The sequence below is a fragment of the Priceomyces carsonii genome (genome assembly GCF_900007245.1).
Source record: "Priceomyces carsonii strain CBS4050 genome assembly, scaffold: Debaryomyces_carsonii_scaffold_3, whole genome shotgun sequence".
In the NCBI taxonomy this organism is placed as follows: domain Eukaryota; kingdom Fungi; phylum Ascomycota; class Pichiomycetes; order Serinales; family Debaryomycetaceae; genus Priceomyces; species Priceomyces carsonii.
In genome coordinates this window covers 1,670,774-1,683,907 of record NW_026946676.1, presented here as the reverse complement: position 1 = coordinate 1,683,907, position 13,134 = coordinate 1,670,774, and the positions used below count along the sequence as shown (strand labels likewise).

Genomic DNA, 13,134 nt, shown 5'->3' with positions numbered 1-13,134 from the left:
ATTGTGAAGATTTAAGGAGAATTAAAGTTATTTCTTCAAGAATTGTAGGAGGAATATAGACTATGTATACTATGAATTTAAATGCCATTGGCTTTCCTTTGCGTGGAGGTCCAGTAGTGTACATCAAACATATTTGTATTTAATGTCTAATATCCGACATCCGTAAAATTCCGCGCGGTCTTAAGACACTGAAAAAAAAAAAAATTCAAAAATTGATGGCAAACACTTATTGATATTGGCTAATTTTCAACTGATCTGATCGAAAAGGTAGTTGGACTTTATTTATTTGTATTTTCGTCTTGAAATTCTTGAAATGTGCTACTGATTATGGTGTTCTCTAGTTTTGTGAAACAGGCTAGGCATAGGGAAAGAATCCAATTCTTTCAAAGTGCATATCCATATATGAACAGTCAGGGATTGATATCTTTTCATAAAATTTACAGTAAATTATGGAGCCAAAGAGGACCTAGGCCCTCAAGAAGGAACCGTTGGTTCTTTCTTGGGATCGACAATGGTCACTATGGGTTGTACTACACTATATATCATCAAGAATCAGAGAAAAATAAAGGAAGAAGAGCAGAGAACATCTTAAAACAAGATCCTAGATCTTGTGGTGATCAGCTGCAACACCATGGAAGTTTTTATGACTCAAATTCAAATTTTTTTATACTGAGGGTTAACCGGGACATTTACAACCATATAGATTATTTGAAAAGTATAGAATATGAGTTTTTATCTACCCTTTCAATATTTCGCCCAAAATTTGCTGCCGTAAATCAAGCAAGGAGATTTTCGACCGTTGCGTACAGACGCACTAAGTATTCTGATGCTTTCGTGGAGGAGGATACATCTCGAGAGAATGAACTTGATTTAAAAGAGGAAGATGATTCGAGCTTTTTAAGGAATCAAATTTCTTTAATAAAAGCCAAGTATAATAGCGAAACAGAAAGCGATTTAAATTTGGTCTATCCATTATATCAAGCGTTGAAAAGAAACAACCTTCGGCTACCTGGTGTAGAGTTGTATAATGTTGTTTTGGATTCCATAGCTCGCAGATCGTTGAATAACACAAAAGAAATAGAGGATGTGGAGATGAGGTTAACCAGCCTTCTTACAGTTTATCAAGACTTGCTCAATAGCACCACGAAACCAGATAAGAATACCTATAAAATATTATTGACAGAATTATTTAAAGGCGCTGTCCAAGTTATAGAGATAGGAAATCAAAGAAATTGCTGTCAGGCTTTGTTTAAAGAAACGTCAGATAAAAGCAGAGATTTTATCAAAGTTGGGACTGATTTGTTTAATTCTATCTCGAAGATTCATGAAGTAGATTTACTGAGGATCTTACCATTGATGGTAAGCGCATTAAATTTTCATCCTCACTTAATTGATGAAAGTATGATAAAAAGTCTTGTCTCAATTGAGTTACCGCAATTACAGAACAGTAATTATCATATCGGATTAATCGGATTAACAGCATATTACTCCAAATTTGAAATGTTCAGCGATAAGGAAGTCTTGTATGACTATATAATCAATTTGTACCAAAACTATAAACAAAGTTGCATACAAAATCCAGATCTTTTTGATTCCGAATATGAAATCTATGCCGCTTTAATTCGTTCATTAATTCGCAATGGTAACATGAGACTTGCTACAAAATTTTTGGACGATATACTAATAGATTATAGAATCTCCCTCAACTCTTTGGAAAGACCATCTAAAAGTGAAATTTCGAATTTACTTTCTGTTTATTTAAGTTCGGTCATGAGCATCGATTCGTCCATCGATGGTTTGAAATCTTGTTACGAGCTTTTATTGAGGTTTAATGAAAACTCTTATCTACCAGAACTATCAATATCAGTTTACAATGTCATGATCAATAAGTTCATCAACCAATATTATTCATTGGAATACGAGAAACAGGAGGATCGAACAAATTTGGAGTCAATATGTCTGAAACAGGAAGAATATTATCGTTTTGTTTGGAAGTTATATGACTATGTGGCAATTCGTAAGGATTTTCAAAGTGCAGAATTCGGTAAGGATTCATTGGTTTTCGGTGAAAATAGATCGCACTGCCGTGATTCCCTATTATCATTAGCTATTGACTTAGGTGACCACGAGAAAGTCTTTCAGTTGATGAAAGAAATTATGTTGAAAAATCATCTCATTCGTGAATTACTGGTTTTGAAAAAGGTCTCACTTTATTTACATCATGGTGTTGTTTCAAGGGGATTTAATGCACAATATTTTGAGCTTTTATGGAATTTACTAGAAAACCAATCAATCCACTATCAAAGTAATCCAAAGTTCTTGAATGATTTCCTCTCAGATGTCATTAACTATTTAATTTTGGAAAGAAGTGACTATAATGTCAAAATGGTCATGAATTCTGAGATGGTCAGCAAAGCATTCTCGTCTTTTGATTTACAGGAGGATAATATATTCGGTTTATTGGTGATTTCGGAATTTTTGTCAGATTATACATACCATAATGAAGTTACAGATGGAAAACAATTGCTTAGGATACTTCAATATCAATCGTCAGTAGTTCTCGAATTTGAAAACACAGAGAATCATTATTTGCCTCTAGATGAGAAGTTGATTCAATTTAAGCAATCACTCAAAGCAGGATTTGTGAACTTGTTCAACAAAGCCGAAAACTTGAAAATAGGTTTTACAAATGAAATTTACGAAGCCTGTAAATTATATGACATTCATTTGACTTCGAACCACGAGGTATTAGAGTTAGATATGGGGTATAACCTCAATCTTAGCCATTTACTCAACATAAATTATGAGTCAGGGGTAAAAAGATTTCTTGAGTACTTTAAAAAAGGCTACAAGTTTAATGAATCAACATGGAACATAATTATCAATAGTAACTTCATCATGAACCAGGTTGATTCAAAGATAATTAAATTAGACGATTTACTATCTCGTCTTTTTGAACTGGATCTTAGTATCGACGTAAAAAGTGACTTAATAAAGCGACTTTTACGTTATGAAGATGATAAGACTACAATAGGCGTTACAAAATATTTATTAAAAATCAATTATTTGCTTGAAGATTCAAGCTTGATGAACTGTTTGATATTCTCGTTGAAGGAATCCAACAACAGATACTTAAGAGATCTAATTGAGGACAACTTTAGCGCACTTTATGATATGAACAAAAATCCTGACTGGATTAACACTTTTTTTCAATTTCTAATTGATAAAGACAACTATAGAGAAGTCGTATACCTTGCTTCTAAGCATGAGATTTTAAAAGACTTAAGTGTTGAAAATCCTTCCCATTTGCCTTTACTATGCAAAGTATTGAACGCATCGTTAAAGCTAGGAGACTATGAACAGTTCAATGATTTATTTAAGAGCCACTTTGATGGGCTGGACCTTTTAAATAAAAGTCTTACGGAATCAAAAGAATTGGCGGTAATTGTTATAAATTATTACACTCTCATGGGCTCTTATGACTTGGTTTTGGACAAGTTTAGAGAATTGGGAACAGAGTCGCCAGAAGTACGTGCCGCTCTTGCATTTACAAAATACCTAAAATCATTAACTAATACGGAACTGTCTATGGACTACGGTGAAATGAAATCGTTATCTGAGCAGTCTCTTATATTGATCAGCAATAATTTTGAAGAGATAAACGAATTTTATGAGAATAATAGGGCATATGTGAAGTATAACAGAGAAAAATTAACAAACCTTTCATTGAGTAATTTAATAAAGTCTGGATATACTTTGAACAAGTCAACGCAAAGCAAAGAAAAGAAAGATGAAATAAACAGGAATTTAGTCAAGAAGTTTCACTCACTATTAAAGGCTTTGAAACTATGTCAGCTGAAACTACTTTCTACGGATAGCCTTGTTTTAATCATCAAGTTTTTATCCATATCAAATTCGGACGGAGTATTGAACATTATACTTAATAAGGTTATTCATAAGAACCAGTTTTCTGAATTGCTCCAATTTTATTTCATGGAAGTTTGGATGAAGACATCAAACGACCAAATAAAAGTATTAGAAACATTAAGGTCTGCGTTTGTATTCTTGAACGATCCAAGTAATGTTGAAAGAATAGACGACTTTTGCCGTGCGAATGCGGTTAACTTGAAAGTCAAGGATATGGGCGATGAGGTTTTTAATTAGCTTAATTGAATATATTTGAACGAAGCTCTTTAAATATTTAATAATTTCACATATTAGACTACTTGAACTCTCGTGTAGCTCTCCTACTCCACACTAATTTTTGTGTAACGGAAAATAGAAGATGGAACATCTATTGTAGTGAAATCAGCAAATTACTAAGCATTGAAGCATCAATTTAAACCAACCAGAATATGTCTAAGGTACATCAAACAGCACTCAAGTCTTTCAATCTCAATCACGCTAATTATGACGTGCTCAGACCCTCTTTTTTGCCCCCAATTGTGAATCAATTTTTAGTAGATCTTAATTTAGCTGAAAAGACGAGCCCTGATAGCTTTACTTTCAAAACTGACAAAAAGATACTAGAGCTTGCAGCTGGAACAGGTAAGTTCACAAAGAACTTGGTGAATAATGGCTGGAAGGGAAATTTGACGGTCGCGGAACCTTCAACTGGAATGCTTGAGTCTTTCACTAAGAATTTTCCAGAAGTAACAGCCGTGAATGGATCTTCCTATAAGCTCCCATTAGCCGACAATTCTGTTGACGTTGTTATCGCTGCACAAGCATTCCATTGGTTCAGCGACTTGGACAGTCTTAAAGAGATCCAAAGAGTACTTAAGCCTCATGGTGCTTTTGGTTGTATATGGAACTTTGATTGTCCCTCGATAAGCCAAACATTGCACAAGCCATATCCGAAACTCAACTTTTTCTTTGAAAATGTATCACAAGAGGCTACAAACAAGTTCATCAAGCTCAGTAAGTCCTTGCCATTAGATGATAACTTGGCTAGAACAATTGGCGAAGAATTCTTCAAGCTGCACCCATGGTCTCGCGAAGTGAGTCAATATATATATACTTTTGACACAGGCGTCCCACAGTATCGCCATGGGGATTGGAAAAAATTGCTAGAGAAAGAGAACGACTTCTTTACACCAATTACTCACGAAAACTTTATGCTCTATGTAAGTGAAATCAAACGGGAGCAAATATATGAATATTGGGAAACCAGATCCTATATTACTGCGTTATCCACAGAAGAGAGAAAAAAGATCAAAGAACACATTTCTACTTTGTTAAAAGAAAATGTCACGAATGATGACATAGTTGATGGTAATAGTGATCTTTTAAGAAAGGCTATGGGAACGCACTCTATTGTTTTACAATCTAAGAAGTGAGTGTGTACTGTTTTATCTAATGGTATCATTAATTATCGTAAGTAATCTATAAAATCTTTTTTTTTAACCTTTTCCTTTGTATTTCTGATTTTTGGATGTGGTATGCAATTCCATTCTCTTCTTTTCTTTTCCAGTTGTCCAAATTTTTCCTATGTAGTCATAAAACTTGACCTCTGTATCGTCAAATTCATAGACTTTTCCCTTACTGTCAAATTTTTCAGATCCATCATAAATATCGTAAGCACAATAAAAATAGCCTGTACATATGGGGCTCTTCAGCCACCCATCTTGAGGGTTTATATTGAATACTTGATTAATCCTCCCTGAATCTAAATCTTGAAGATCCTGCGCCTGTTTCTGCAGTAAAGAGGAGTGTTCTTTCATGACAACTTCTGGGTTATCTAAAGTTCTGTAAACAGGGAGATCTGGAGGAACTATGGAGTGCCTTATTTTTAAAGGTGACTTGAATAAATTTGACAAATCATTTATATCCATTTCAGAAAATGGAAATTTGTTCTTATCTCTGTAATATGTGTTCTTTTTGCAATAGTCAAAGCCTGAGTTTATCCATAATAACTTGCCACTATCATCAATCTGGCCAGGATGCGATGAACAAATCTCTTGAGACAAAGATCCGACATAATGCTGGTGCAGTGAGTTCGATGTTATCTCACCAACGCTTGCGGCAGAATTTGTATTGAAGTTATAATTTTCATCTCCAGCCATCGCAAACCCCAACCAAAACATTTCTTTGTCTCCCCAAATGGAAGATTTAACGGGCTCTTTCCATAAAGTCAATGGCAACATCATTAGGATTCCCATGAAGTGCTTCACTTTATCGACAACTACTACTCCAGCTTCTTGATTATGCCTCCATCCCTTCATATAACTATTATGCAAAGTTTTATTAACGAGAGGGATATCAAATAATGAATCAATCGAGTTCTTATTTACTGGAAAAAGCTTAGCGAAAAAATTGGTTTCAATGAAGTCATTTGTATCTCTGAGGCTTCTGTCTTTGAAAAAAAGGGCCGATGTCTCCATATATTGTTTCATCTCGAAGAATTCCTTTACAGGAATCAATGGCACCACATCAACATCTAGCATGATTACTTCTCGGAAAGAATTAAAGATTAATGCAAGTATCTTATTGAAGTAGCCCCCAAAAGAATATTTAAAAGCCCTTGGAATACTCGGTGTTACGTTAACGAACCAAATCTCTTGTTTAGGGAAATAGGAGCCAAACTTTTGCAGATCTCTTAAAAGATCTATTTCAGGCGAAACCTTATCACTATCTGAAAGGTTGATTGGGTCCAATAGCTCTTTACGATCCGCAGTTGCTGCAAACGTAATGTATTGTGCCGAATACTTTCCTATATCACCTTTATGAACAACTTCAATAGGGAGCTCATTGTTCAAAGCTCTCAAAACCCTTATTAGTTTAACAAGATCCTTAACATGTCTTTTAGACGCTGACACCACAATTCCTCTTCCATTACTATTCTTATGCATATAATCAATAATATGCGTACCATCAAAATCTTTCGTCTTCGAGGTATATTGGTTACCATCAAATACAGGGAAAGCTCGCGGGGTTGTCTCACCATTTAGGCTTTCAAAAGTTGGAAGCAGCTTAGCAATAAACGGAAAAATGTGACTCGAAAAATCCTCAAATATTGCAGCTTGTTCTGCGGATTTCTCTTGCTCATTCAAAAAACACTTCCCATATATCCGCATTAATGTAATTGTATCAGCCATCTTTTGCTCTACTTCCCGTGATTCATTCACGGCTCTTTGAAACTCCTTGGATATTGCTACAAAGTCTTTCCTACCTATCTCCGAGAATGTCGACTCAAGCTTAAGCTGTTTGAATTTGTTTTCAAAATATTTCTTCTTCTTCACGATATTCTTTTCGAAATGAAATGATTTGAATTCATCAAATCCCCAGTTAGGATTTTTACTTTGAAAATGGTCAAAAAAGATTTTGCATCTTTCTGCTAAATCCTTCTTCCTAAAATTTTTTATATCACCATTAATTGCATCCTTTAAAAAATGCTCGTACCCACCATAAACATGTTTGGAATATAATAATTCATTTCTTAGATCTCTATCATCCCTCCAAAAATCGTTGATTCGGGGTTCTGTGTTCACAATCGCTTTCCATAATAAGTGTGTTAAATTCTCAAATGATAGACAAGTCACCGTGATTACCGTAAACACAATTATGAGAAGTATTATAAGCTTTCTTAGCACACGTCTCATACTATACCTGCGGTTTCCAAGTTACCCTTACGAATAATCCATGTTCAATTTGTAACAGCGAATACTTCCATTTAAAGCAGAAACTTGTTAAGCTATAACAAGGCGCAGATGTCAAAATACAGTGAAAAGCACGTGGTCAATATATTATATAGAGTATATAAACTATGAAGATTTTGCATCCTAACGAGCTTTACCTTCACCAGCCTTGATATATAATATGTCTCCATCTTCTACTATATAATCTTTACCTTTCTGGAGTAACTTTCCTGCTGCTTTGACACTAGCTTCATCACCGTACTCAATCAAGTCGTCATATTTCGTTACCTGTGCCAAAATAAATGTCCTCTCCAAATCAGTATGAATGGTACCAGCAGCTTGAGGAGCAGTATAGAAACGTCTAATTGTCCATTCTCTAACCTCGTCTGGGCCCCCAGTGAAAAAGGAAATCAAGTCGAGCTTTTGTCTCATAGTAGTTATAATCTTAGGCAAAGCAGACTGAGCACCAAGCTCTTTGGTGTATGCTTCCCTTTCTTCATCGGTCTCCATATTGGCCAATTTTTCTTCTAGTGAGACAGAAATTGGTATAATAAAATCGCCTGGAGAATTCTTATCAACCCATTCTTTGATCTTCAATAAATGCTTATTCTTCTTCCTAACGTAATCCCTCTCTGACAAGTTGATTAAATAAATACAAGGCTTGGCAGTCAATAAAAACATTCCATTGATGACTTCAACTTCTTTAGAGGTCCATTTTTGATTTGCAACTCTTTGACCATCTTCCAATAATGCGATGATTCTTTTAACAAGCTCCGCCTCTTCCTTCTTTTGTTTAACTTCTAAGGATTGGCCACCCCTTTTGGTGATTTTATCAATCCCTTCCAAATGTTTCTGGGCGAACTCAATGTCTTTCAATCTCAACTCATCATGAATGATTTCCAAGTCAGCAAATGGATTCACCTCATCATTAATATGGATAATATCAGCATCATCGAAACAACGCACAACTTGAAAGATAGAGTCAACAGCTCTAATGTTTGCTAAAAAATTATTTCCCAAACCCTCACCGGCGTGAGCTCCCTTAGTCAATCCAGCAATATCATAAACAGTCATATACGCACGAACTTCGCTTTTTGGTTTGTACAATTCACATAATTTCTCAAACCTTGGAGATGGGACAATAACTTTAGCTTCTTCTGGCTCAATTGTAGCAAAAGGATAGTTTGCAGGATTTCCTAAAGGTGATCTTGTGATAGCTTGAAAAAATGTTGATTTTCCAACATTTGCCAAACCAACAATACCGGACTTCAAGTTATTACCTGGTCTACCCAATAGTATGGGCTTCTCTTGTTGAACCTTCTTTTTTGGAGCCATTATATTAAAAAGACTTATTACTTTATTACTTTCTTTTGGCTTTGGATTGAACTGCTTCTGACCTTTTTTTGAACATTTTTTTTCATCAAAATGTCGAGAATTGTACGACATTTAATTATGTCGCTTTTGACATTTTTGAACTTGCCGGGTAAAGAAAATCTTCAAATCAAATTACAACAACAGGGGTCAAAGATTTTAATCAGGAGGTATAATAAATATGAACAAAGCCAATGCATGTATAACTCGTCTAGCGAGGAACTTTGTGACCTCGCATGTATCTTTAAATAGTGCCCCAAAATCGTCTTGCAAAGCAGGAACTGTCTTGAATTTGAAAATTAAAAAAAGTGGTGATGAACCGATTGCATTAGAGGATTCAGAATACCCAGATTGGTTGTGGGATTGCCTCGACAAGCTGAAAGTAGATGCCAAGTTGAAAGAGACTGATTTCATGAAGTGGAGGAGGAAACACCTTACTAAGGCGAATACCAAGAAAATCAACTACAACAACTTCATTTCGAAGATGTGATCAGATTGTCATCCTTCTGATATCTTGTATATACATAATTGACAAATAGTTCTTAATGACAATTCAAAAGATGAATAGAATATACATAATTTGTAATAAGAGGTCTCTAGATTAACCGTCGCTCTGAATGAGTAAAATACATGTCTGTCTTTCGAAGAAAAATACACCAATTACCAAGGATTTGTGTCTATATCCTCATCACCCCATTCTTTATGTACTAATGTGTTTGGCAATTGGACTTGCTTGAACATTTCATCACCTTTGAAATTATCCTCGGTTAAATCCTCCCCGTTGTTTTCTTCGGGTCTATAGTCATCTCGCTGCTGTTCATAGTCATAGTCATCATTTACAGTAGCTCTATTGCTACTCAATAGTTCTTCAATATCGTCAGAAATAGCGATCGGCAAAGATGGTTGATACTTTCTGCTTCTATAAATTTTAACACCTCCAATGCCAGATCCATAATTGCTAATAAGTTCTGCCAAATTAGGCAATGCCACTTCAAAAATATAATTTGGATTTAAATATATGTATAGCTCTTTTACCAAAAAAGTAGATTGAGTCATATAGTGCAAGTGACTTCTCTCAATTTGCTTCTCGCCCTGTTCATTCATTAAAGCTTTCACCACATTGATTAGTTTTTTAGGAATTTTTGGTTCATCAACTTCATATCTGTACAATTTATGTATAACTTTATAAAGCTGATAATAGTTTAATGCGTCAAATTGGTTAATGGTTATGATTAAACTTTCTTCATCCAGTAGCAGAGACATGCATTGCAACCATTGAAGAAGTTCAAATGTAGGCTGCAACTGGATTTTGCCAACATGATACAAGGAATTATAGTAAAATGCAAGTGTATGTGGATCTCTTTTGTCCTCAGTTTCCTCTGAAAAAATGTTATGCAACCTTATATTGGTATCACCTACTAATTTGTTAATATGTCCTATTACCTCAGGTCTGTATATTTTATAGTTATGCGATCTCAACCAGTCCTCTAAGGTTGAAATATTTAACCTTATTTGGATCGCTTTTGCTCTCGAGCAATATTTCGCGTTGCTCATAAGCCGATTGAAAATGACTGCATTGATGTAATAGAATACTTGTGAAAAAGTTTGAACCCTGAAGAGCTTATCAACCTCATGTATTTTCAAGACATAATCAAGGGCACCCAATACTTGAATATACCTGATAGGCGAAGGCTTCATTTGCTCAGTTTGTGATGGTGGATATAACATCTCGTATATATCGTCATAAGTGAACGGGTGCTTCTTTTTATTTTTAAAAAAGTTCCAATCCTTCTCATACAATACGTTAGACACATCGACCAAACTTGTGAAATTCAAAAGACAATCATCTAACAATAAGTTCAATCTCGAATTTATTGAAAATGATAAAGTTGCAATCAATGATTGGACCAAATTTATAATTTCTTGTAAAAATTTGGGGTAGCTGATATAAATGTCATTTTTACTGAAATAAAAATGAAGAAATTGAAGAGACGACAACCAATAACTCAACAAAACAATATCACCTGCACCAGCTGCCGCACTTGCATTATCAGTTGTTGCCATATTAAAGACACCGGACTTAGTGTTAGTCACCGATCTTAATCTAGCACTAAAGCACTCAAACAAGAATTCAGTCAATTCATCACTTTTCACTTTCAAGTGTGAATATCTAATTAATTGAAATACTATCGCAGCAGGAACCTTTGAATCATGCTGATAAGCGAGTTTTGTCGTTCTCAATTTGAAAATGTAATCCAAAAGTGACGGTATATCGCTATCTGTAAATTTAATATATTGGCCTGAGATTAGCTTGTCATATTCAAAATCCTTTCGATTCACAAGAATAGGATCCAATGACAATTCAGCTTCCTCATCTAGTGCCGCAGCTCTATCATCTAAATCCTCTTCGTCGTAAGGATTGTTAGCAATACTCTGTAATTTTAATTTGACAGAAAGTTCATCGGCCAAAGGATCCTGAGGTTCATACTCAGGTCTGAAAAAATCATCACCATCAGCATCTTTCGAAGATTGCAACAAATTGTGGGATTTAAAATACTCATACAAAAGAGTATTTTCAGGGTTTAGCAATGTGATTGCATTTTTACCATTATTCTCTGGTGAGAGATATGGATCTGCTTGTTGGTTCATCAATAATTTGACAATAGGCAATTGATTTAAATACACTGCCCACATCATGGGAGTATAATGCACTATAGTATCACATATATCAGGGTCAGCACCATGCGATGATAATAATGAATCTACTACTTCATAATTATCAAAACAAATTGCACACACCAAGGACGTAACACCTGAATCTTCAGGGTACAACTCATCCACAATACCTGGTTTACTTCTAAGTAAGCTTTCCAAAGTCACCAAGTCTCCATCACAAGCACTAACTAAAAGTTCAATTAGTGATTCGTCGCCTTCACCATCATTGATCTTCAGTTCCATGGCTGTATGTAGCTCCTTTTTGGCTCTAAGAATCTTTGATAAAAGAGGATCTGAATAATTAAGTATATTATTATCATCCTGTAGCATTACATTTGATGACGGTTGCTGCTCCTCTGTTAAAGAGGTGGTCCACGCGTCCATTGTTGAAGTAATTTAGCGATCTATTAGCCCTAAAGGTGAATCTTAAAATTGTCTTCGTCCGAGAAACTCAAAACATATTAGGTAATCTACTACTATTCCTCGCTACAGGTTGATTGACAAAACCGAAAGGATTTAAGGAATTATATGTTCAGCCAAATAGTATGATAAAGTATAGAAGAGTCATACTATTGGGACTACTTATTGTTCTTTGCGGTGGATTTTTCTTTTACATAGAGAGTAAAGAAGCTAGCTACCAAAGACTGAAATCTAATTCTAATGCAATATCATCAGATAAGAAACAAAAGCTAGAAGAATACAATCTAGTTCAAGGAATAATTGAGCCATGTACAGCGACTAATCCCATAAACCATGGGTTTATTGATTTAAGAGGTCTTTCATCCAGTGCAAATGAAGGTAAAGCTTTGCCTTGGACCTCTAAAGGTTATGATAGCGGACACAACTACACTATAGGGATATGTTCGAACCCTTTCAAAAAGCATCATGACGAGGTAACGGAGATGAAGGATGGTGTAAGTGCTGAAAAAGTTGGTGCTTATTATAGAGATTCAAAGAGTAGTAAATATGTTTCTCTAGGAGAATATTCCAGTACCCCAGTTTTTAGAGGAAAGAAGCTTACCTTGACATATGAAAATGGGTCTGCCTGTGATGGTTTAATTGACAAGACAACTGGGCAGTTAATGAGGAAGTCTACCTTGTTGACATTCACTTGCGACAGAGAGATGCAAGGTAGGGCCACCGTTTCGTTCATTGGTTCCTTCAACGACTGCAACTATTTTTTTGAAGTCAGATCTCATGAAGCGTGCCCAACTGCAGCTAAAGAGAGCAATTTAGCTGTAATCTGGATCTTTTTTCTGATACTTTTGGCCGCCCTCTTCGTTTACTTTTCGGGAGGTCTCTTGTACAAGCACATGAAATCAGAGGGGCCAAAAATGCAATATAAGTCATGATTCTGTTAGATCGCTACCTTCACTGTACATTATTATTTCGATGGAATGGAAACTATTGT

General features: G+C 35.2%; 7 protein-coding genes across 7 annotated transcripts; 4 read left to right on the top strand and 3 right to left on the bottom strand.

Annotated features, from left to right (window-relative positions):
• Positions 1-327: 327 nt before the first annotated feature.
• On the top strand, positions 328-4,164 carry RPM2 (ribonuclease P; the record flags this gene model as incomplete). The annotated part of the gene is made up of 1 exon (XM_062953361.1): positions 328-4,164. One exon carries the CDS (start codon positions 328-330, stop codon positions 4,162-4,164), a length of 3,837 nt encoding a protein of 1,278 aa, XP_062810171.1.
• Positions 4,165-4,355: 191 nt separating this feature from the next.
• On the top strand, positions 4,356-5,339 carry PRCAT00003431001 (uncharacterized protein; the record flags this gene model as incomplete). Its single annotated transcript, XM_062953360.1, has 1 exon — positions 4,356-5,339. One exon carries the CDS (start codon positions 4,356-4,358, stop codon positions 5,337-5,339), a length of 984 nt encoding a protein of 327 aa, XP_062810170.1.
• Positions 5,340-5,402: 63 nt separating this feature from the next.
• MNN15 (putative alpha-1,3-mannosyltransferase) lies at positions 5,403-7,601 on the bottom strand (the record flags this gene model as incomplete). The annotated part of the gene is made up of 1 exon (XM_062953359.1): positions 5,403-7,601. The coding sequence occupies one exon, from the start codon at positions 7,599-7,601 to the stop codon at positions 5,403-5,405; it is 2,199 nt and encodes a 732-aa protein (XP_062810169.1).
• Positions 7,602-7,781: 180 nt separating this feature from the next.
• Positions 7,782-8,972, bottom strand: YBN5 (Obg-like ATPase; the record flags this gene model as incomplete). The annotated part of the gene is made up of 1 exon (XM_062953358.1): positions 7,782-8,972. The coding sequence occupies one exon, from the start codon at positions 8,970-8,972 to the stop codon at positions 7,782-7,784; it is 1,191 nt and encodes a 396-aa protein (XP_062810168.1).
• A 217-nt stretch (positions 8,973-9,189) lies between these two features.
• MRPL37 (mitochondrial 54S ribosomal protein mL54) lies at positions 9,190-9,498 on the top strand (the record flags this gene model as incomplete). The annotated part of the gene is made up of 1 exon (XM_062953357.1): positions 9,190-9,498. The coding sequence occupies one exon, from the start codon at positions 9,190-9,192 to the stop codon at positions 9,496-9,498; it is 309 nt and encodes a 102-aa protein (XP_062810167.1).
• Positions 9,499-9,668: 170 nt separating this feature from the next.
• PRCAT00003427001 (uncharacterized protein) lies at positions 9,669-12,107 on the bottom strand (the record flags this gene model as incomplete). The annotated part of the gene is made up of 1 exon (XM_062953356.1): positions 9,669-12,107. One exon carries the CDS (start codon positions 12,105-12,107, stop codon positions 9,669-9,671), a length of 2,439 nt encoding a protein of 812 aa, XP_062810166.1.
• Positions 12,108-12,268: 161 nt separating this feature from the next.
• PRCAT00003426001 (uncharacterized protein) lies at positions 12,269-13,075 on the top strand (the record flags this gene model as incomplete). Its single annotated transcript, XM_062953354.1, has 1 exon — positions 12,269-13,075. One exon carries the CDS (start codon positions 12,269-12,271, stop codon positions 13,073-13,075), a length of 807 nt encoding a protein of 268 aa, XP_062810165.1.
• Between the last annotated feature and the right edge of the window lie 59 nt (positions 13,076-13,134).